Raw genomic sequence first — 24,483 nt, 5'->3', positions numbered from 1 at the left:
CTAAATAACTTCTCTGACAACAGAGAAGGGATAACCTTGACTCTGGGTTTGGCTTCTCATTGTGCAGAAAGATTTGAGAACCAAGTTTCAGCTGTGGTGGGGTCACTCATCCTCATGTCTAGCGAGTTCCATATAGGACAAGGCTTTACTTTTGTTCTGAAAGTAGCTTTTAGTGTAGGCTAGCTTTTCACTGTTGAGAAATTAGGGTTTAGGTCTCAATCCAAACAACACAGAGATTAAATGCAACATCTCCATCCTCATGGGTTTGGTTTCCCAGGAAGCCCAGGGTGAGCCCAGGACACACGTTAGCAGACAGTGCAGTGTGATGAGGCAGGCCTCCAACACTCTAAGTGTGCTTTAGTTACCAGAATACTTGACACACCCACAAATTAAGTAGCAAAACATTTTAATCCATTAATTCTAAAAATAACAGACATTTCACATCCGGTGCCACCTCCTCAAAAGTCTACTGCAGATTACAGTCAGACTGCAAATTACGAAGCCAGACATTAAAGTTCAAGATGCAATCTGGGACACGACCATCATGGGGAGGTCTTCCGCCTCTTTGCTCGTAAACGTAAAGTTGTCGGCTTCAAAACATCCTCAGATGGAAAGGGCTTTCTCTTGCCCTAGAGCCTTTTTATTTTAAATCTGTCCATAAAGTTTGAAGACAAATAGATAATCAGAAAACCAACTGACCAAGCAAGGACAAGGATCTGAGCTGGATTCCTGGGACTAAAGACTGGTTTAGTTCTATTTCTACCAGCGCTGTGATGTGAGGTACGATGGTTCCTGTTTTCGTTACAAGAGGTGTTAGGAATGAATGCCCACACACAATTAATAATAGCTTATCTAGCATGTACCTTGGCAGTACAATACTAACAACAGGAGTAGTTTAAAGCAGGGTGGAGAAGAAAGTAGACGTTAATACAACTTAAGGTTGCCTTTGTTCTTCTCTTTTTACGACGAGAATTCAGCTCAAAAACGAAACTCCACTATGCCCGTCCTGGCCTTTGGCCCACCACATTTTAAACTTGTGACTTCTGATCCCAGACCTGGGCAGCCTCAGGCTTTAGTGATGTAGCCTTCTCGGATGAGGAAATCATAGATTTTCCGGGTTTTGTTCACGTCTATCTTGATGAGTGCTCTTGCCTGGGCCAGTCTCAAGCCTCCTTGCTTGTTACATTCGTTCAATAGAGCAGATTTGTATTCTAAATAGGCTCCTGGGACCAACCTCACCATCTGACAGAGCTGCAAGACATGGCAAATTTAATAAACATTAACATCTGTCATTCTCATAATTTAATCCAGCAGGTATAGCCAAAATAAAAATTAAAAACTGACATCAACCTCCAACTATTTATAGGAGCTGCTGGGCGGCTGGACTGCATTCCATTCTGGCTCTTCTTTGGAGATAATACTCTCCAAAGAGACAGAAGAAAGCAGAGTATGATGCTGGGAGAGCTTCAGCACAGGCTGGCTGGCTCACCTGGGCTTGCCAGGGAGACAAGTCTGTGTCTGAGGAGCAGCCTGGGGTACAGCCCAGCACAGCCAGGCAGGGAAGGGCTGCAGGTACTTGTAGGAATCACATTCTTTTTGGTGTCAGCATACAATGTAGTCCCTGCTTTGGGGATTACATTTCCTACTTCAGAGTAAGAGGAGATATAGAGACCTTGCTAAGAGGCCATTTTAACTGTTAAAAATCTAGAAAGCTGGCTCAATTTCAGTTCACCCGTCGTTATCTAGCAATAAACAGTCTGAGGTCACCATTTTGTAGGTATTTACTGCTTGCAACTCTGGGCCATTCAACACTGGAATCAGAATGTAGTATCTCCTCAGCAATACTTAGATGTAACATGCACTTCCTTCTACTCCCAGACTAATCCTTTCTGTTCCTTTTGAGTAAAATAAGACTAATACTAGCTCTGACTCCATGACTTATCCTTACTGTGTGACCTGAATTTAACGACACGGACTGGCAGATGAGGACACCGGTCTTGGGAACTGTAAAAGGAGCACGAGAGGAACAAAAGAGGAATTCCTCTTTTGGAATGGACTAGAGATCTGTGGCACATTCTTTTGAAAACGATGATGACTCTTCTGAGGCTGGATTTAAATTTGAGAAATAGCTAAAAGTAAGATGAAGACACAGACAATGATTATAATGGAAAAGTAGGTCACGGCATTTTCATAAAACTTAAGGTGTGCTAGAGTTCCCACTGTGGCACAGTGGGTCAAGAAACTGACTGCAGTGGCTTGGATCACTGTGGAGGTGAGGGTTCAATCCCCAGCACAGCATGGTGGGTTAAAGGATCCAATGTTGCTACAGCTGTGGCTTGGATTCAATCCCTGGCTTTCCATATGCTGCAGTAGAGCCATAAAATGAAAACAAAATTAATGTGTGACTATATCTGACGAGGAATTCCTTGTTTATGCTCATACACATACTATGAAGACAATTCAAATATCTTTTAAATGATGGCTATTTTGCTGAAATAAGAGTAGAACTTCTTTTTTCCTTTTTGTCTTTTTAGGGCCACACCTGCAGCATATGGAAGTCCCCAGGCTAGGGGTCCAATCGAAGCTACAGCTGCCGGCCTACACCACAGCCACAGCAGCACCAGATCCAAGCTGTACCCGGACACCACAGCTCACAGCAATGCTGGATTCCTGACCCACTGAGCGAGGCCAGAGATCAAAACTGCATCCTCATGGATACTAGTTGGATTCGTTTCCGCTGCGCCACAACAGGAACTCCAAGAGTAGAACTTCTGATGGAGTTCCCTGGTGGCCTAACAGTTATGGTTCAGTCAGTGCTGTGGCACAGGTTTGATCCCTGGTCTGGGAACTTTTACATGGCTGCAGGCATAGCCAAAAATAAATTTAAAAAAAGAAGATAATCTTAGAGAAAAAAAAAAGAGTAGAACTTCTGAAAGCGACCACTCTAATAGGAAATAACTATTTTCATATACAAGTAATTTTAAGCTTGCAAAAAATCATATTCATTTACATACAGTATCTGGTACAAGGTAAATGCTTCATAAACAATAGTGCTTTTATTTTTTTTTTGTCTTTTTAGCTATTTCTTAGGCCGCTCCCACGGCATATGGAGGTTCCCAGGCTAGGGGTCGAATCAGAGCTGCAGCCACCAGCCTACGCCAGAGCCACAGCAATTCGGGATCTGAGCCGCATCTGCAATCTACACCACAGCTCATGGCAACGCTGGATCGTTAACCCACTGAGCAAGGCCAGGGACCAAACCCGCAACCTCATGGTTCCTAGTCGGATTCGTTAACCACTGCGCCACAACGGGAACTCCAGCAATAGTGCTTTTAGAGTTACATTATCTTATGTTCTTCTTTCAGAACAGAAATGGTAGCAAGTGACAAGGAAAGGAGTCCTTGAGATCTGCTGAAGTTGGTTAGCTCTTTAGCAGCTAGATCTCCAGCGTGGACTAAGCTCTACACACATAACTGCTACCCGGACAGAGTAAAGCGGGTTTGATCTGTTTTGTTTTTTTTTTTTTAGTTTTTTTTGGAAGTTCCTGGGCCAGGGATTGAACCTGTGCCACAACAGCCACCTGAGCCGCTTCATTGACAATGCTGGATCCTTAACCAGCACAGAGTAAAGCAGGTTTGTGTCTGTGTTTTTTTTGTTTGTTTGTTTTTTTGTTTTTTTGGAAGTTCCTGGGCCAGGGATTGAACCTGTGCCACAACAGCTGCCCGAGCCGCTTCAGTGACAATGCTGGATCCTTAACCAGCACAGCCATGCAGGAACTCCCCTATAACGTGTTTTTAATGACAGCTCAATGAACAACCAGCCCCTACTCTCTTTCCTCTATCCAGTTCCCCCTCTTTTTGTTACCTCCTTCTCCTTTTCATTCAATTTCTCTGTGCCAGGGAGGCCAGTGAGGTTCAAGGGCGGTGCACTTCGTCTACCTACAGATACAGAAAAGGGCATATATTTCATGAGAGTGATGATCCCCCAAGTGTAAAAAGTACAACAAAGTTCATCAGCTAGGCCAGTTTGGAACAAGACACTACAGACAGCTGTCAGAAGTCTCTACCCATCACCTCAGGCCTCAGTTTAGCTGGCAACACGGGCACACCACTGTCATGTGAAAATAAAAATGGTAAGTCATGTGCCCTTTGCCTTGATAAAATACAAATATAATCACATATACCTTAGCATCAAATATGACTATTCTTCCTAACCTAGTAGGGGATTCTAAAATCTAAAGCCCATCTGTCACCCAGTTAAGGTCGCACGCTGCCTGCCTTGACAGATGAGGAATGGAAAGAACAACTCGGCAGGAGAGACATTTCCCAACCCTGCTGCTCTGCCAGCACTGCAAGGCAAACATGGTAATTAACCAACTACCATCCCCCTTGAGATCAAAGGCAGAGTGTTAGGCCAGCAAAAGGCCTTTCTTATTTATTATGTGGGGGAATCTCTGCTCCTTCCAAAGTAGCCCTGTTTACCTGAATGATCCACACAGAGGAACAATGAGCCACTATACGGCAAAGGAGAGGCTGAGGTGAACTTACATACCTGAGAAAGAAACCCAAGTACCAGGTCACTGCCCTGGATGAGAAGCCTGATGTGAAAAGGTTTTTGGTTTTGTTTAGCATGTATACCTGGAATCAGTGCTCAGCTGGGGATGAGTGGACTGCACTGAAACAAGGAACGTATAGCTACTACATTCAGTTTAGGTGGTGGAGGGAAAGGGGAGAGGCTGTTGCAGGCTGCTCTGCTATGGAACAGGCTTCCCTGTCACATCCACAGAGGGGATGAGTGCCTTACCCTAAAGCCTCAGAAAGGAAGCCCACAGTCATTCCGTGCCTCACCCAAGTGACCAGAGGCTGGGTTAGATCAGGGATCCAGGCTGCCTACTCTGCGTTGCCTTGGGATCAAACAGAGTATGAAGGGAAGCAAGGGATCTCCCAGCTTAATGCAGGGACCAAGGAAAGCTAACACCCGCCCAGGAAGTACAAAGAGTGAGGGTGACTGGTTCAAAAAACACAAATGCCAAAGGTGCACGGTCATGTTTGCTCATTTTTCTTTTGTCTTTTTAGGGCCTTGTCTGTGGCACATGGAGGTTCCTAGGCTAGGGGCCGAATCGGAGCTGTAGCTGCTGGCGTACACCACAGCCACAGCAACACAGGATCTGAGCCGCATCTGCGACCTACACCACAGCTCACGGCAATGCCGGATCCTCAACCCACTGAGCAAGGTCAGGGATTGAACTTGCGTCCTCATGGATGCTAGTCAGATTTGTTTCCATTGAGCCATGACAGAAACATCCCTTCTTCATTCATTTTAATTAGCCAATATTAAATTATCTGTATTTCTGTATTTAGACTGAGGGGAGGGGTGGATGTAAGAAACATATAAAATAAAACTTGGATTTAACTGTTTTGGTTATTCCCTAAAAGACTCTCTTTTAATTACTTGAAACAAAAGGGTAAAAAAAAAAAAAAAAAAAAAAATCCCTAAAGTGGCCTTTTCTGAGCCCTGTCTAGATCCTGAATCTGAGAGATTTTGAATGGGATCACAAGGTCTGTTGTTCCAACCTTTCAAAAAATGGTAAAACTACAAGTGGGTCAACTTCTGACAAGGGCAGTCTGTCCTCAGTGGAGTGGTCGGCATGTTCAGACTGGGGGACATGGCTAATCTACTATTTGGGGCAGGGGTGAACGATAACCATGAAAACGGGCAGAGAAATAGCACAATCTTGGACCAGAGCTCTACAACTAACACCCCCTTAAACTACCATCCACTGATTACCAGGCACCAAGGATTATCAGACAGCATTTGGCTTAATCCTGCTCTGTACACTAACCTCAAAATAGGACATACCCCAAGAGGTAAAGATAAGAAATACCTTAAGTTTCCAACTTATAAAGAAAATCTTTCTTTTCTGGCAAGTAGCCTGCCCCTTTGCTCACATAAGACAGAGCCTTTAATTGATCCCCTGTGAGACAAATGTCAAAATCTGTGGCAGACAGAACCACAGTAACTAACTGCCCACGAACAATGATAAAATAGAGAAAACACCTGTCTGGAGTTCTTTCTTTCCCTGTCTTTGCAGTCCAAACCTGAGGAAAGGCCCTGTTTGACAATGAAGATTCTAAAATCTTGCTGACGTTCATAAACCAGGATACCACACTTAATCCCCACTCCTCTGCCCAAGCAGCTGGCAGCTCCCACAAAAGCAGAAGGGATTGCTGGGTCACCCTAATTCCCTAGAATGAAAACTTCACAATCAAGGCTTGTTCCAGCCTGAAACATAATTACCTGAATTCGAAGCCATTGGAACAGAAGGACTCAGGCCAGAATCACTACAATGAAGAAGAGGAATTTAAACTTACGTCACATCAAAGAAAGCAATTTCCAAAAGCCCACATGAGACTGAGTGACATTTATTGGGTCAGTTACTCCGAAGAGAAGTAATGAGACAGACGGCTATGCTCTCCAGGATACCTCAACTGAACTACCCAGGAAAGGAAATCGCTCGGATTTGCCAAGAAGACGACCTCTTGGCCTGGCCCATCACGGAGGCCACTCATGGGGAAGGAACAGAAACATGATTCTCCGATGAAAATCATACCAATAAATATAGAGGGAGAAAGAAGGCATGGGGAGAGAATTTACTAATTAAAAAATTAGTTCCCTTGCGGCCCAGCAAGTTAAGGATCCGGCATTGCCGCACCTGCGGCCCAGGCCGCAAATGCACTGCGGGCGGGTTGGATCCCTGGCCTGGGCGTTTCCACATGTCATGGATGGGGAGGGGAGAATCAAAGCAGCAAAGTGGGATTCTAGGAGGCCAGTTATGTTTCTCAAAACTGTCAGTACCATGCTGTTTCTGAGAACTGCTAATATGTTCTGAATTCTGCTAGCTACCCAATTAGGACTGCTCTGCTCTGTCAATTTACAAGAAGAAGGAGGAAATGCTGAAGATCATTCCAACAACAAAGAAATGTCTGAAAATGCAGGGAAGGCCAAAACATCCAAGGGGCTGCTCCTTCACCCGGCGTTAAGCCCTCACATGTCAGCCTGCCGGCGGAGCCACTGCTGGCAGGCACTGCTGTCCTGGATGTACTGGAGGACTTCGGAGAGCATGGTACGTTTGAGGCGCTCCTCTTCTCGGGTCTTCTTGAGGTGATCATAGGTTCTGGCACCTGGAGGTATGAAAAAAACCACCACCACGGTGACCACAATGACAACGGAGCAGAACTAACTGAAGGGCTTCCTAACTGATCAGCAAAGTCTGTCTTTTTAAAATTTCCTTTGCAAAACTGCTTCCACGATTGTTTTCCTAAGAGCAAAGTGATTTCCCCTAGTTTGAAATCCCTTTTCTGACAAGAAATGAAAATATCTTCCTTTTCTACCTTTAAGGGATTTGGGAGGGGGAGGAAAAAAACCCAAACAGAAAAGCACAAAGAGTTGCTTATATCCCTCAAAAAGTAACTTTTAATATTGTCATCTTTACTTCCTGTTCTGTTTTTTCTATCCATGTATTTTGGCGAGTCACACAAGTGCTATATATGTACCCTTCCTTAAAAACCACTCAGAATTACAAATAAAAGCAAACCCTCATTGACCAGTACTATCCTTCCCCCTCTTTCCCAGAGGCAACCAGTATCAGGTAACCAAAACGTGGTATCAGAGTCTTTATATGCATCTTGCTCAACAGCTGCATAGTGTTTTTCATACATTACAAAGGAACACAGGATCCAAAGGACCACACCAGTGGGTTTTCAACCACGTCCCACAGAGCCCCAGGATCCCGTGAACGTCTCTCAGGGATTACTGGGAAGACCACGAGCACCTCCCCATCCTGGTGGTCCTGGGTTCCACACAGGACCTGAACCATCAGACGTCAACCAAAGCAGTCCCATTTTTATCTTATTTACGGATGGGACCTCCACATAAAATTTCATTTTATAAACAGCTTCCATCATTAAAAATAAAGAGCCACTATAGGAGGCCAAACTTACACCCATAGGACCACTTCTTGTGGGCAGCGGGTGACAACTGTCAATTTACAAGAAGAAGGAGGAAATGCTGAAGATCATTCCAACAACAACAAAACAACAGAAACTGCCATTTATGGAGGCTTTACTGTGTGCCAGGTACTGTGCTATGTTTCCATGCATTATCTCTAATCTTCCTATTAACTGCAAGAGACTTGGAAACTGAACGAACAGAATTACAGATGTGGCGAACAGAGTTATAGCTCTGTTAACAGAAGAGCCAGAATCTAAACCCAAGTTGTCCTAAACTTCAGGTCTTAATACTGCAACACACTGCCTTCCCTATGACCTGGCTCTACTACAACCATCTCCTTCATCACTTTAAACCTTGGTTTCTTCATTAAATGAAAATAACAATACCTACCTCATTGTTTGTAATGAGAATTAAATGGCAAGCCAGGTGAAGGGCATAGGGTAGGGCCTCAAGTAACTAGGATGCAAGCAGTTAGAGCTGGGTTAATAAGAATGATCAGACTACCCGTCACTAAATTTTAAAAGGCTGAGGCTAATTCTTAAGGGCAACAGACTCCTAAATCTAAAGCAGCTTCTCTCTCTTCTCTGTTATAACTTTCATTTCACCTCAGATAATTCATACAGTGGTATTTATAAGGATTAAATGAATGAAACTTTACTGGAAGGATTGAAAACTCACTCTGAAATATAAAAGCTTGTTTTAAAAAAAAAATCCACAGCACCTCAGAGATGTCCTCTATGTGTTAGGAAGACACTTGCCCTCTGACCTCATGCATAGCTTAAACATACTTACTACAAAAATTGGTAATGCCTGCTGTCCTGTATTCCTGGAGCCTCTTGATTTCTCTGCGGAGTTCAAATTCCACTGTTTATCCCCCCAAAACAAACACAAGAGAAAAATTGGAAAAACAAAATCAGTATCAATGAGCACTTTTACTGTTGGATATTTTTAGTAATTCTGCCTTATAAAAAGACTGGGCAATTCCATTTGGGGACTCCTATTTGTTGCTGACATCTCATTAGAAATTTTACTCAAGAGCTGACAAAAACGTGCTCCAGCTGTCTTCGGGCTTCTATCTCCAGCTGGAGAAAGCAGCTGAAATTGACTGTCTTCTAGAAAACTCACAGTGAACTGGCTGAATTCATTTAGCTACAGAAGTAATGAATATAATTTTTTTTAAGCCACCAAGTTTCCCTGCTCTATTTATTCTCTGTTAAAAGCTCTAGCCACAAAACCAAATTCTTTTATGAAACCCATCTCTGGTATTACTTGATGTGGCCCGTTTGCAAGGCAAGGACAAAAGCTCCATGCTCAAGTCCCAGAGAGTTTCTTTACAGCTTTTCTCCTATAGGAACAAAAGAGCAATTGTGTTTTCCATAAAGCAGAGATTTCTGCCTCCTCTGAGCACACAGATCAGGTTGCGCTGCTTAGGTTGTTACATGACAGAACATCCAAATTTGGGTGCTTTGAAACAGGATGAAGGAAGAGCCTGGACCATCCACAGGATGTAGTTCTTTGCAGTGACACATAAACCAGGGATGGCACAAACTGGGACAGGAAGTAAGGATCAGTCACCCAGTATAAACTACAAAAAGAACGCCAACCAAACAGGGTGTGTGGTGAGGTCAACCAGGCTGGCTCAGATAAATGCCTACAATGTCATGGAAGAAACATTTGCATGATGAGAACAGGATAAGAGCCTTCAGGAAGCACCTTCCCAGAATGAAACTTGGGGGTCAATGCATGAGTCTCATCAGGAAAGTATAGACTTAGCCACCCAGCTCAGACTGTTTTAATGTCTAGGCTATTTTTTATACTGAAAAATCAAATGGTAGTTACTCTCTTAGAGAAAAAGGCAAGAAAACGATGGACGTACTATATACTATCTCCACGAGTCATTCAACTCTGTCCCCATTTTAAAAACCAGTTTTAATATGACAATAATCATGAACAAAATAATATGATGTCTGGGATTTGTGTCAAAATAATCCACCTGAGGGTGGGAGGGGAGTGGGTGGTAAACTGGTCCTGTGCTGATAACTGCTGAAACTGGGCTCGTTATACTGCGAACATGGGGGTTCATTATACTATTGTGATCTCTGTTTTCGCATGTTTTAAAACTCTCATAACAAAAAGGGGGAAAATTAATAAACTACTGTTTATCTGAGGGGGGAAAAGGCCAATAGACTTTTTAAAGGCGCTCTACTCTCATCCCCAAAGTCCCAGATTTATCTCACAGTAATAAAGAGGAAGAAATACAAAAAAATCCACTTATTTGCAGGACTTCACATAAAATACACCATTACGTCTCCTATTTATATAAACACACACACACACACACACACACACTTGCTCAAGGTTCAAAAACCACCTACATGCATGGCTTTCAATGAACTTGTCATGCTCCACTGGTCCCACTATCCTTGCAAATCGCCTCATTGTTTCATAAAGGTCTTGGACTTCCTTGGGATATCGCCGTTCCATTACTACAGAGAAAGTAAAGAATACAAGGATCTACATTTCTTTTATAAGAACACATTTCCACATTTATAAGAACACATTTCCACATTTATAAGAACACATTTCCACATTTCTTTTATAAGAAGTAAAATGGAAGGACATTATTTCTACCCTCACATGACTAACTTAACCAAGCCAGGAAGCAAACTGAAAAACTAAGAATGGAGAACACTGATCATAACCATCACAGAACCAGAGTGACGCTCCCAGAGGGATGCTGTGATCACTGCAGGCCATCTGCGCTGCTGAGCACCCTGCTAACCCCCACCCCCACCACTTAATCTGTACTGGGGCAGGAACGGCTGGCAGTAATGGGAAAGATGATTAAAGGCAGATCATGAGTTCTTAGGAAAAATGCTGGGCAAAACTTCTGGTATTAACTTATACAGCACAAGGCAAGCACAGACACAGTAATTCATCTAGAAGAGGTAGATGAGCCTGGAAAAAGCGCCTGATCTCTTGCATGCCCCACCAAAAACCTTCTTCGTAACTACACATTCTCGAGTAAGATATTTATTTCTTTACTCTCTATATGGGTCATTTTGCCTTTCTCTAAACTTAATTTAGTACCACAATTTCACTGACTACTACTGACATTATATTTTGATAACTCTCAGTAAATGATCATATATGTATGCAGCACAGCCAGGGTCAGCAACTCTGAGGACCACTACTGACCAAATAAAAAGGGCTATCAGGAGTTCCCGTCGTGGCGCAGTGGTTAACGAATCCGACTAGGAACCATGAGGTTGCGGGTTCGGTCCCTGCCCTTGCTCAGTGGGTTAACGATCCGGCATTGCCGTGAGTTGTGGTGTAGGTTGCAGACGCGGCTCGGATCCCGCGTTGCTGTGGCTCTGGCGTAGGCCGGTGGCTGCAGCTCCGATTCAACCCCTAGCCTGGGAACCTCCATATGCTGCGGGAGCGGCCCAAGAAATAGCAACAATAACAACAACAACAAAAAAGACAAAAAATAAATAAATAAATAAATAAATAAATAAAAAAGGGCTATCAGCAAAAGATGAGGAGTAACACCCACCAACAATAACTGGTACATTGGGGTGGCTAGGAACTCTTGAACCCCTACCCAGTCATTTCAGTAAGAGAGTTAACTAGGCGGCTAGTTCCGTCCACTTTAATGCTAAAGACACAGGCTTCCACTTACAAGTTATGTAAAACACCCTTCTCTACAGGGATCATACAGAAAAATCTGGAGTAAAATTTTTTAATCTGATGAAAAAAACTCCTATGCCTACCATCCTAAGGTCATGAACATTCAGTATCATGGCAACTGGAAACCCCTCAAACCACACTGCCCATCCACTTCTTCCTCAGAAGCAACAGCACTGCCCCTCAGCTCTACATGGTAGAGATACAGTTAAAAGAATAAGGAGGCAAAACTGATCTCTCTCAGCTGAGAATAGAATTTATAGAGAGTCAAGGTCTTCTATGTAAAGTTTAAAATCCAAATGACCTATGGAAAGCGCAGGAATTCAGATGTAGGAACCCACTACTGTGGCTACCAGAACACGACCAATTACTGTCTACAGAAAGGACAAGGGAGATCTGGTCTTGGGTTATTTTTGCCAACCCACAGCTCTCGATGAGAATGAGGTTAAACAGGTGATGATGTACGCTGCTAGAAGGAGTACAAATTGATATAACCATCTTTCAGAAAACATGCTGGCAGCATGTGTCAAGCATTCTTAATAACCATATTCCTTGACCTATTAATTGTGCTTCTGGGAATCTAACTTAAAAAAAATATTCTGTGTATATTTATCCATGACTTGAGTCACTTTGCTGTACAGAAGAAACTGGCACAACATTGTAAATCAACCATAATTTTTTTTTTTGTCTTTTTTTTGCTATCTCTTGGGCCGCTCCCGTAGCATGTGGAGATTCCCAGGCTAGGGGTCCAATTGGAGCTGTAGCCACCGGCCTACACCAGAGCCACAGCAACGCGGGATCCGAGCCGTGTCTGCAACCTACACCACAGCTCACGGCAACACTGGATTGTTAACGCACTGAGCGAGGGCAGGGACCGAACCCACAATCTCATGGTTCCTAGTCGGATTCGTTAACCACTGCGCCACGACGGGAACTCCTCAACCATAATTCTAAAAAAATTTAAGAAAAGGACAACTATTCTAAATTCAGACAAAGCTTTATTCACAAACAAGTTTACCTTAGATTTATAATGATTGAAAAAACTGGAGTTCCTGCTGTGGCACAGTGGATTAAGAATTTGACTGCAGGGGCTCAGGTTGCTGCAGAGGTGTGGGTTTGATCCCTGGCCCAGCACAGTGGGTTAAGGATCTGGCATTGCTGCATCTGCAGGGTAAGTCACAGCTATGTCTTAGATTCTGCCCCTGGCCCAGGAACTTCCACATGCCATGGTGTGGCCATAAAAGAAAAAAACAAAAACAACTGAAAATAAGCTAAATATCTAATAATAAAAGACAGACTAAGCACATGATTATACATTTATGTATCTATACAACATATCACCTGTCAAAAATGACATCATCCAAAGATCATAATCACTTGAAAAATGCGTAATTGAAAGTGAAAAAGGACATAAAATGTTACCTACTTATGATCAGGACTATATTAAAGACACTTAACTCAAAACTGGCTGACCTGAACCTTCCAGTGGCCCAGAGTGCCAAACCCTGTGAAAGTCCACCAACCAGCATATGAAGCACAATCATCATTACGTACTTTTACAAAAAGACTACTATGACATACAACTATTATAAACATAGACAGATATTGCAGATTTTTTTTTTTTTTTTTTTTTTTGCTTTTTAGGACCACACCTGTGGCATACAAGGTTCCCAGCCTATGGGCTGAATTGGAGCTACAGCTGCCGGCCTATACCATAGCCATAGCAAAGCAGGATCTGAGTTTCATCTGCGACCTACACCACAGCTTATGGCAACGCTGGATTCCTGACCCATTGATTGAGGCCAGGGATCAAACACGCATCCTCATGGATACCAGTCAGATTTGTTTCTCATTGTTTCCCAGCCACAATGGGAACTCTCAATGGTCATGTTTTAATTACTACACTAATTAAAACAAAAAAAAGAATTCTTAAGCGTCATTGACTATATATTAATGGTTCTCTTTTTTTGGCCACACACATGGCATGTGGACTGTTCCTGGCCAGGGATGACTGAAGCTGTGCTGCAGTTGTGACCTGTGCCACAGCTGCAGGAATGCTGGATTCTTAACCTGCTATGCCACAGGGGAACTTTCTATTAATGGTTCTTAACTCTCACTTCACAACAGAATTGCCTTGAATACTTAAGGATTCTGACTTAAGCAGTCTGAGGTCTCAGGTACGAGAATTTCTTAAGCCTCCTAGGTGATGCTAATATGCAACCTGGATTAGGATGCCAAAAATGATCTGTTTAAAACTACTCGATAATGTTCGGAGTTCCCTTTGTGGTGCAGTGGAAACAAATCTGACTAGGAAACACGAGGTTGCGGGTTCGATCCCTGGCCTCACTCAGCAGGTTAAGGATCTGACATTGCTATGAGCTGTGGTGTAGGTCAAAGACACGGCTTGGATCCCGAATTGCTGTGGCTGTGGTGTAGGCTGGCAGCTACAGCTCTGATTCGACCCCTAGCCTCTGAACCTCCATATGCTGTGGGTGCAGCCCTAAAAAGCAAAAATAAATAAATAAATAAAGGGAGAAATTTTAATATAAAGAAAACAGCTAATACTTACACTGAAACTTTCTAAGGTTGATTAATCCATGGTCTCTTATAATTCTAGAATGAAAACCATAATAATATATGTGATCATTAGTTGCACATTTAATAACGTCTTCCACACGCAATTTTTATTGAGACGTCCTAAACACTCTGAGGAAGAATATCAAGTTCCAAAGGAGTCACTCCCCACAGAGATTTGCAGGTCAGTGAGTTAGAGTCTCAATGTTAGGCTCTCAAGCATCCTATTTTTCCTCTTCTTGGGCATAGAAGACTCTCATTAACTATTTGCTGGATGAACTCAAGGAGTCAATGAGCACTCATAAATACTGAAAAACACATTTCTGATCTTAAGATGAAGCTGAAGGGCATCTGTGTCCATGTCATAAAAATTATCTATTCAGCTTAGAAAAATGGTAATTGAGAACAGCCACTTAAGGGCAATCTATTAACCATAAAAGGACATCATGACCACACATTCACCATTTACAACTGTACATTCACATAATGCTTTGAGGCTATTTGAAATAAATCTTGTGCATATTTAATGAAAGAGTATCATAAAACATAGTATCTAAGGGCAACCTGAACAACTCATTTCTACAACACTGTTCCAGCTCTGTGTGTTTCCAGCAAAAGAGAATTAAGTAAACCATGCAGTTATGTGTCTGGAACCTTTGATTTGTACCAGAGGTATTCATGACTAGCAGTGGAGAAGAACAGCTGGGTAATCTTCAGCACTTCGCAGAAGCTAACTCCAGGCATGCAGAGAGTAAACTTTATTTTTTTACTTTTTTTTACTTTTTAGAGCTGCACCTGAAGCATACAGAAATTTACAGGCTAGGGGTCAAGTTGGAGCTGCAGCTGCTGGCCTACGCAAAGCCACAGCAATGTGAGACCTGAGCCGTGTCTGGAATCTACACCACAGCTCATGGTAACCCCAGATCTTTAACCCACTGAGAGAGGCCAGGGATTGAACCCACATCCTCAAAGATGCTAGTCAGGTTTGTTTCCGCTGAGCCACAACAGGAACTCCCTGTAAGTTTTACTTGAGCTCGCATCTTGGTCCTTCAAGAGTGCCTCCCAAGTCCCATTCCTTTTTCCTGTTGTGATACCCTGTCTCTAGTTAGTAACACCATGGTGACATGCCTACACATACATACACACCCTCTGCATACCCTCCTCTGAACTGTTAAAGTCTCCTGGAATCCAACAGGGGTCTGGGGCCCATAATTTTATGGTTTTTGGTCTGTTGCAAAGAGAATGAATAACCAAGAGTACCTGAAATTTGTTCGTATTTTTCTGAAATCCTTTTATTTATTTTTTATTTTTTATTTTTTTGTCTTTTTGCCATTTCTTGGGCCGCTCCCGCGGCATATGGAGGTTCCCAGGCTAGGGGTCGAATTGGAGCTGGAGCCACCGGCCTACACCTGAGCCACAGCAACGCGGGATCCGAGCCGCATCTGCGACCTACACCACAGCTCACGGCAGCGCCGGATCGTTAACCCACTGAGCAAGGGCAGGGATCGAACCCGCAACCTCATGGTTCCTCGTCGGATTCGTTAACTGCTGCGCCACGACGGGAACTCCTGACCACTCAGTTTTTATGAGAAGCCTTTTTATCTAAAAGGATTTCAGGAGTTCCCATCATGGCGCAGCAGTTAACGAATCAGAAGAGGAACCATGAGGTTGCGGGTTCGGTCCCTGCCCTTGCTCAGTGGGTTAACGATCCGGCGCTGCCGTGAGCTGTGGTGTTGGCTGCAGACGCGGCTCGGATCCCGCGTTGCTGTGGCTCTGGCGTAGGCTGGCGGCTACAGCTCTAATTCAACCCCTAGCCTGGGAACCTCCATATGCCATGGGAGCGGCCCAAGAAATAGCAAAAAGACAAAAAAAAAAAAAAAAAAAAAAAAAAAAACCCAAAAAAAACTGAGTGGTCAGAATGGCAGCATTAGAAAAAGCATACCTTAAAAGAATACCTTAAATTTATCTGTTCCTTTCCCCTTAAAACAGTGTACCCATACTATTCACTGGTCATCATAACATCAAGAAAGGGTAAGGAAGGAGGAGGTAAAAAGCAAAAAAGGGAGAGGTATTATTATTCCCATTTGACGGATGGAAAAACTGAGTTAAGTGTATTCCTCAAAGTTAAAAGATGAGTCACAAGTGGACTATATGGTCAACAGTACAAAAGCAAAAGAAGACAGGAAGGTTTTCTATACTTACTTTTTTCGCCTCTGTCTCTCCTTTAACCTGGAATGATAGATATCTACCACAGCCATCTTCAGAGCTATAAACAAACACAAACAATAACAAAGCCAAGACAAAAGTAAATCTTTACCCAAACTCCTAAACTTTGAACCTCATACTATGAACTAGTTTATACTTACTGGTCCTGGGACATGTGTCTCCTGGAAACAAAAACACCCTGGGATACTGAATTTCTCTACCAGTAAATTACAGTGAAGTTCTTTTTTCCTATGTATATGTTTACATGAAATTAATTTCTGCTTTCTGCTGAATAGCCTCTTTGGCCAGGCCCTACCATGTATATTATTAGCTTTCATATAACAGCTCAACGAGGAATCTGCACTTTGGTCATACATGGGCTAGCAACTACATCCATTAGCGTTTCAGATTAGAAGAAAGAAATGCCAAAATATAATATGCTTGGCTGTGAGCAGATGCACTATATCTGTATGTAACTTCAATTACTGGGAAATGACCAGGAACACTTTATCCAGGCCATTCTCCCTTGAGTTTGAGATAAAAATAACATAAATTCTAGCTGGATGATCTGAAGAGGTGAGTTAATGTAATTTTTTTAAACTTTTTGGGTTCATTTCTAACAACCAAAAGTATTTGAATAACATCGGGTCCAAGATTTTAAGGCAATGGTTTCCAAACTTTTTTCAGGTAGCAGAAATCCTTCCAAAAATGAACTCTTTCTTGATTTCTACGGTGTTCCATGCAGAAGCCCAGGTACCAGAGAATGCCCCAGACCCTGCTGGGATTTCCTAACACAGCTGCTCTGGACTTAAAGGCTCGAGCACGCTGTGCTGGTGAGGGTACACTTTACGTAACCGTGGGGTGGAAGAGGCAGGAGGAATGGAGAGGAGAGGAGGTGTCTCTGATACGCAGTATAGCCAAGTGCAAGTTTAAGAGTGGACTGTATTTCTTGTGAGAAACAGAATTAAGAAGTCAACAGTTTAAGGCAGAAAGAGAAGCAAATAAAATAGCTAAGTAAGTAGTATTTACCACGTTTCAGGCTCTCTAAGCGCCTTATCTCATTTATCCACCCAATAACAAGATGAGTTCAAGGGCAAAGAAAGCACCCGAAGATGCAGTGGAAAGTAGTGCTAATTTTGACAATATTTCTGTAATTTTTCTAAGACTCGAACTTATGTTGTTTCCCGAGATATGTGTGGGAATGACTTAAAAAAACTGAAGAGACTGTGTTACAAAAAACTCTATAAATAAATCCTGCTGATAAATGGTTCTACTGCTTGATCATTTCAGTAGTTTAAACTTGTACAATTGGCTCTGGAGAACAAAGGGAAGGAAGGGAACACAGAGAAATAAATAGGAAGGGAACTGGAATTCTCCCAGAGGAAAATTCATATTTGGAGCTCTCTCCCTTGTCTTTATGAAGCACACAGACAGCAGCAACGATGATAAGATCTCAACTGTATGAATAACCCCAGGAGGACCACGCGCAGTAGGCAGAACCGAAATAAGAGGAAGACACTGAAAGAATGAGAATCACAGGTTCGAACGCTACTTAAAGTGACTTGAGGTCCCAGCGGAGCAGGCAAACAAAGACCCAGAGGTCATTAAAAACAAGCAAGCCCAAGGCACCCATAACCTTGCTACTGATGCAAGGCCTCTGAAATCGCAGCTTTGGGGGACGACTAGTCTCCCTGTGATTACACTCGGGACTGATAAAGTTTCCAAACGGCTGGCCTTAAAATATTTCGAGAAGTGGGCAGAAGTCAGAGGCAGCTCCTTCCCACTGCGATGTATTTCTAACATTGTTCAAAATAGCTGGCAACATGTTTCTGTTTTCCTGACAGAAGGCACTTACTGCTTGCTTGGCAAGAAAACCAACTCAGAGGCCTTAACTGCAGGGAAGCCAATCAAAATCCCTCTTGCAAGCACATGAACACAAACCTGTGACTCAGGTATTCCCCAGAAGCTGAGCTTTTTAAAAGCTTTGGCTAAGATGCACACAATTAGTTCCGTGAAGGAAAGAAGACTACGTGACCTAATGGTTAGAGTCAGCAACTAGGAAGGCTTAGGCAGGTTACTTAATTCCTTTGTGCATTTCCCTGAAGGCAGAATGGGGATATGTCTACTTCTACTTCTCAGGAATCTGGTTAAGCTACAGAAGACAAAAAAATGTGAAATTGCAAGGGGAAAAAAAAGCTTTTTTTTTTTACTAAGTTGTAAAGATAGTTTAAGTACAATACAATACTAAGGAGTTCCTGCAGTGGCGCAGAAGAAATGAATCTGACTAGGAACCATGAGGCCTCACCCAGCGGGTTAAGGATCCAGCATTGCCGTGAACTGTGATGTAGGTGTGAGAGGCAGCTCGGATCTGGCGTTGCTGTGGCTCTGGTGTAGGCTGGCAGCTGTAGCTCTGATTAGACCCCTAGCCTGGGAACCTCCATGTGCTGCGGGAGCGGCCCAAGAAATAGCAAAAAGACAAAAAAAATAAAATAAAATAAAATAGAGATGATGATGATGATGATGATGATGATAATAATAATAATAATAATGCCCAAGCCAAAGAGTTTTGTGAGGATGAAATGAATTCATTATGTCAAGGACTTAACTGGTGGAGTTCCCGTCACAGCTCAGTGGTTAGCAAATCCGACTAGGAACCATAAGGTTGCAGGTTCGATCCCTGGCCTTGCTCAGTGGGTTAGGATCCAGTGTTGCAGTGAGCTGTGGTGTAGGTTGCAGACATGGCTTGGATCCCGAATTGCTGTGGCTCTGGTGTAAGCTGGCAGCTACAGCTCTAATGAGACACCTAGCCTGGGAACCTCATATGCTGAGGGAGTGGCCCTAGAAATGGCAAAAAGCCAAAAAGCCAAAAAGCCAAAAAAAAAAAAAAGGCTAGTACCTGGCAAACAGTAAGTGCTCCATTTATTAGCTATAATTATTAATAACATTTAAGTCTAAAAAGCCCTAAGCATAGGAGTTCCCATTGTGGCACAGTGGAAATGAATCCGACTAGGAACCATGAGGTTGTGGGTTTGATCCCTGGCCTCGCTCAGTGGGTTAAGGATCTGGTGTGGCTGTGAGCTGTGGTGCAGGTTGCAGAGTCGGCTCAGATCTGGCACTGCTGTGGCTGCAGCGTAGGCTGGCAGCTACAGCCCCTAGCCTCGGAACCTCCATATGCTGTGGGTGTGGCCTTAAAAAGACAATAAATAAATAAATAAAGTCCTAAGCATAAAGCAGCCAAATCACCATAAAGGGAAGAGCATTGCCAATGAACAGTTTTAAGTTTACACAGTGACCAGGCTGGACCTTTGATCTGCTGTCAAAGGCTGACAATACGGACTAAAGAAAGAAAATTTGGGGCGGGAAAAATGGTGGAATAGCCACATCTGGCCAAGAAACTTTGCTTAAATCAGCTTTCCAAATAGAGGGAGAGTAAATTGTTCTAATGTGCCACCCTGAGAAGTGTCAGAAACACGACCCAACACACAGGATAGCACTCGTGACGCCTTTTGCTCACTTGGGTTATAGGACACCAATGATTAGAAGATGTTGCACTCAGACTTTAGCACCTGTAAAACTCTGAGAAAAAAAGAGTCTCCAGATTTAGGAGAGATTTTCCCAAATGAAGGCAGGTGGGGAGTGACGTCCCCTGAGGAAATGGGATCTATGCTATGTGTCTGCACTGACATCCCAGAACACACCGTGACACAGGAGAGCAAATCTTCTGCATCTCTCTTTCTGGGCCAATAATGTCTGCTTATTGATAAAGTATGAGGAGGTCCCAGAACTTCCTTATTTTCTTCCTCAGATACTACTTCACCTGTAGTATCTTTCTTGGGCCTATTCTGAAAGACTTCTGGTGTGGATGGAATGTAATTAAGTATCTATCCCTCCAGGAATTCCTGTCATGGTTCAGTGGTTAAAGAATCCGACTAGGAACCATGAGGTTGCAGGTTCAATCCCTGGCCTCACTCAGTGGGTTGAGGATCCGGTGTTGCTGTGATCTGTGGTGTAGGTCGAAGATGTGGCTCAGATCTGGTGTTGCTGTGGCTCTGGCGGAGGCTGGCAGCTACAGCTCTGATTAGACCCCTGGCCTGGGAACCTCCATAGGCCTTGGGTGCGGCCCTAGAAAAGGCAAAAAGGCAAAAAGAAAAAAAAAAAAAAAAGAATCCCTCCATTGTGTCCTAGGCCTCTATAATGGACCACTTAAACTCCTTTTATTAGACAAATTTCACGTATCATAGCAAAAGTCTCTGGGTGAGGAAGAAAGCTAAGTGGCATCATCTAATCTTCTAGATGCTCGGGGATGGGATATGAAACCCAGCCAAACAGTTTGCTTCCTTCCAGTAGTTATAAGTGAGGGAACATAAAAGGAATGTTATTAGTGCTCTGTAATATTAAGAGTATGATGGTATAATGGAATGGTAATAACACCAATCTAAATTACGTACCATCATTCATTGGAGACATTCACACTGACTAATCAGTGTCACCCCTTCTTTATTGGCCGGGGACACAAAGAAAGAGCAAGCAAGATTCCAAGGACTTGCCCAAGATCATAGTGATTCAGAAGCAAGGCTGGGGTTGAATCATTGTCCTGATCTGCACAAACTATGTGCCCCTCTCTCGTTCTGGGTGAGCATACAAAGCTCCTTCTCATTTCTTCCTAATCTCCTTGGCCTCCCAGTCACCTTCACTGAGTGTTCTGGGAGGAACTGCTCAGCTCAGGGGCAATATGCCCCACTGGACAGGGGATCATGCTGCCAGAGGAGCTAATATGAGAACTTAAAGCCATAAACAAGGTATCCCTTTGTGGCATCAGCAAGTCATCCCTTTGATCTCCAGTCCTGCCGAACTTCTTTATGATGTAATCACCTTTTAAAAAACACTCGTGGAAACATGAGAGTTCACTACCAGTCAGGGAAGGAAAGGGGAAGCAGGGATTATTATTTAAGTTCTGTTGAAACTACTTATGTATAACAATCAATAACAGATGCTTCAGTTGTAGTTCAAATAAACTAGAATAAAGGGACTTAAAAGCTTGCAGAAACTAAGACTGAACAAATAACTAAAGTATGTTATAGGTCTGAAGTGCTAATTGAAATAAAACTTCCTAATCAATGACTTCTTTCAGATTTTTCTTTTGTCCCCACTTAAATTACATAAAGAACCAGAGGGTACCATAAGAAACCACAAATCCCGCTTCTACAAAGAATGAAGAGCGAAATTAAACACCAACCATTACTATGGTTTTCTTAATAACGTTGAGGCTTAAGAATGAAGACCTTGGATTAGGGCCTAGAGAAGTGATTCAGCAAGTCCCTTATATAGTCAAACCATTACTGATGTTAGATTCCGACTCTCAAAAGTTCAAAACTTTTGAATAGTATCTAAAAGGATGATATTTTATGAAACTGCTTTTTTGCATTCTGGATATGAAAGATACAAGCCAGGGAACAATACCATTTTAATTAAAGCTGGTGCGTAAGAAGTGAAACAGTGAATGGCAACCTGCACACTACCTTCAAGGGAACAACACAAGAGGTGAGACTAGACAATTACATGAGTTACCAAGGCTGTCCAGAGATTGACATGGAAGACTGAACAAATACAATGGGTCTAGTGAATGCTAAAGTAGTTTGCGTTCAAGCTTTCCTCTTTTAGTTCAATCTGCGTCACTATGACTTTCCTTAAAGTTGTGTGGGAGAAAAGAAGAGAAATGAAATCGTGCAAAGAAAACTGCTCAAAAAATATGTAGAAAAAATTATAGGCGTACCCTGGTGACCCAGTGGTTAAGGATCCAGCATTGTCACTGCTATGGTTTGGGTTCGATCCCTGGCCCAGGAACTTCTCTGTATGCTACGGGTGCTGCCACCAAAAAAAAAAAAAAATTCTAAAGGTAAAATTTTTATGAGGACTCCTTCTTGGTCCAGATCTGGTGTAACAAATACCCAGACAGCTCTTCTATGGAGAGAAGAATCAAATTCCCCCTCAAGTGCCAGAGGACCAGCTCATGCAACATGAAAACTTGATTTATAATTCAACAAGGATTCTGATGTGCCTTTTCTACTTGGCATACACATTTAAGAGAAACAATGAAGATGCTCTTTAGGAAATACAGAATCCAAGGGAGCATTATTTCTCTATTATATCACCCCCGATTCTAGACTGAAATGAAACAGAAGGCTAGGGATTATTTTAAATATGTAGTTCCCTGAAAATGGAAAGAGGGAAAAAAGGATATTCAATGAAAGTCTAACCATCTACTTTTAAGAGCCCTGTTGGCATTAACCATTTACATTATAAGAAGAGGTGACATAAATTCTTAGAAGGCTAATCTTAGATGAGAATTCAGAAGTGCCAAAAATTCAACAGTTCTGAGAAATAAGACATTTCCAACCTTTGTCTAGAAACTCTTGAACATCCATTCTTTTCCCTGCTATGGGAAGTCAGAGGTAGGAAATCACAGTGAACAGACAGCATCAGCAATTGGCATGGAAGTCCCAAGTCTTCATACCAATTTCCTTTCTTCTAAGGAGGCACTAAGGTAGTCTGACCAACCACCTCAGTGTAGGTTTGTCTCAGTCAAAAGAAAGCTCACACAGACCGAGGGATGGGATAGTCCCAACTACCATTATATGATCCACATTCCCACCATCATCATAAATGATTTTTCTCATTATGGTCAAATCTCAGCAATAGGGTAAGTTCAGCAATTTAACCACTATATTTTGAGCCCATAAAGGGCCTGGGACATGTTTTATTTATTCTTACATTCCTAGCACCCAACACAGTGTCATCGCATAGATTGCAATCAATAAAAACATTTGCTGAAATAAAATGTTACCGTGTAAAATGTCCGAGTCATCTTCAACAAAATCAATGTCTCTCAAGTCCCATTCTGCATAATTGTCAAACTCCTGTTTGGGGAAAAAAAAATTCCCACCTCAGATGCATTAGCTCTGAATAATGCCTTTATAGGAGCCATGCTTTAAAAGCAAACAGCAGATATACAAACACTTGTTAAAAAGTACTGAATGGGGTACAAGGCCAGGATAACTGCCCCAAGTAATAAGTCACAGGAAAAATCTGAGAGGCTTTCAGGCAGTAGTGGTAGCAAAAAATGAGAAAGTTGTAAGTCCAGGAATCAAGCCAAACCTATTGTTCTAAAAACTAAAAGCAGTATCTTCATAAACTCTAATCAAAGAAAATCTAAATCTGACTAGGCCTTCAAGTATTTAGGTAAGAAAATTGTCTGCATTACTTCACCTACCTTTTTGCTACCTTCTGAGGGCCCTATTTATTCCATAATATTTTTTACACAGCTCAATGGTAGGTTTGTTTATACTCTTATTCAATAAAGACAATTTTCAGGGGTGGTGTCCACGAGGCAGCTCTATAATACAACCTGCCATGAACAAAAATGCTGACCTGGGGCTGGCCAGCAAAACTGTTTGTAGTTTGCTAAACTTTACCTCCAGGAGTATTACAACTGTGGATTAGGTGATAAAACGAAACTTATGACTACATTCACATGGCTTTTAACTCTAAGGCTGAATGAAGAGTCTGCAATTTTTATACATGTCATTCTTGATATACTTTTGAATACAGTACTAGGGTCAGCAAACTACAGCCTATGTACCAAATTGAGCCTGCTGCCTGTTTTTGTAAATAAAGTTTTACTGGAGCATAGGCATGCTCATCTGTTCACTATTACCTATGCTGATTTTACATAAAATGGCAAAGTTTAGTTGCAAAAGTATTTACTATCTGGACCTTAAAAGAAAATTTTTTCCAACCCCCTGATATAGTACAAACTTGAAACTCCCTAGGTATGGAATAAAAGCCAGACTATAAAAGTTCTATACCTACTAAGGAAGTGGGAGTCAACATGAATAAAACCTAAGAAACCAGTTCTTGGTCTGAAGAACTTTTATCTTTCTAAAATAAATGTTTAAAAATGAGAAAGGTACTCCACGGAGAAAATGCGGCTGCCAAAGGCCCTACAAA

General features: G+C 42.5%; 1 protein-coding gene across 9 annotated transcripts in view; it reads right to left on the bottom strand.

Annotated features, from left to right (window-relative positions):
* Window positions 1-389: 389 nt before the first annotated feature.
* Window positions 390-24,483, bottom strand: part of TADA2A (transcriptional adaptor 2A) — a 52,827-nt gene continuing 28,733 nt past the window's right edge. For 6 of the 9 annotated variants that reach the window (XM_084985082.1, XM_084985080.1, XM_021067336.2 and 3 more), the window contains 9 exons: window positions 23,321-23,393; window positions 16,474-16,537; window positions 14,267-14,310; window positions 10,386-10,496; window positions 8,803-8,874; window positions 7,049-7,181; window positions 6,298-6,341; window positions 3,865-3,938; window positions 390-1,251 (listed from right to left, as the gene is read on the bottom strand). In XM_084985082.1, the coding sequence (XP_084841208.1) occupies window positions 1,066-1,251; window positions 3,865-3,938; window positions 6,298-6,341; window positions 7,049-7,181; window positions 8,803-8,874; window positions 10,386-10,496; window positions 14,267-14,310; window positions 16,474-16,537; window positions 23,321-23,393 (801 nt within the window). In that variant the 3' untranslated portion in view covers window positions 390-1,065. Of the gene's footprint in view, window positions 1,252-3,864; window positions 3,939-6,297; window positions 6,342-7,048; window positions 7,182-8,400; window positions 8,875-10,385; window positions 10,497-14,266; window positions 14,311-16,473; window positions 16,538-18,673; window positions 18,899-19,241; window positions 23,394-24,483 lie in introns of those variants that run through there. The other 3 variants (XR_014821339.1, XR_014821341.1, XR_014821340.1) reach the window with 3 other exon arrangements.

This window comes from Sus scrofa, chromosome 12, assembly GCF_054392235.1.
Source record: "Sus scrofa isolate SSC_HxYL_T2T_F1_AM1 chromosome 12, Sscrofa_HxYL_maternal_Yorkshire_Landrace_v2.0, whole genome shotgun sequence".
Lineage (NCBI taxonomy): Eukaryota > Metazoa > Chordata > Mammalia > Artiodactyla > Suidae > Sus > Sus scrofa.
This window is presented reverse-complemented; position numbering and strand designations above follow the sequence as displayed.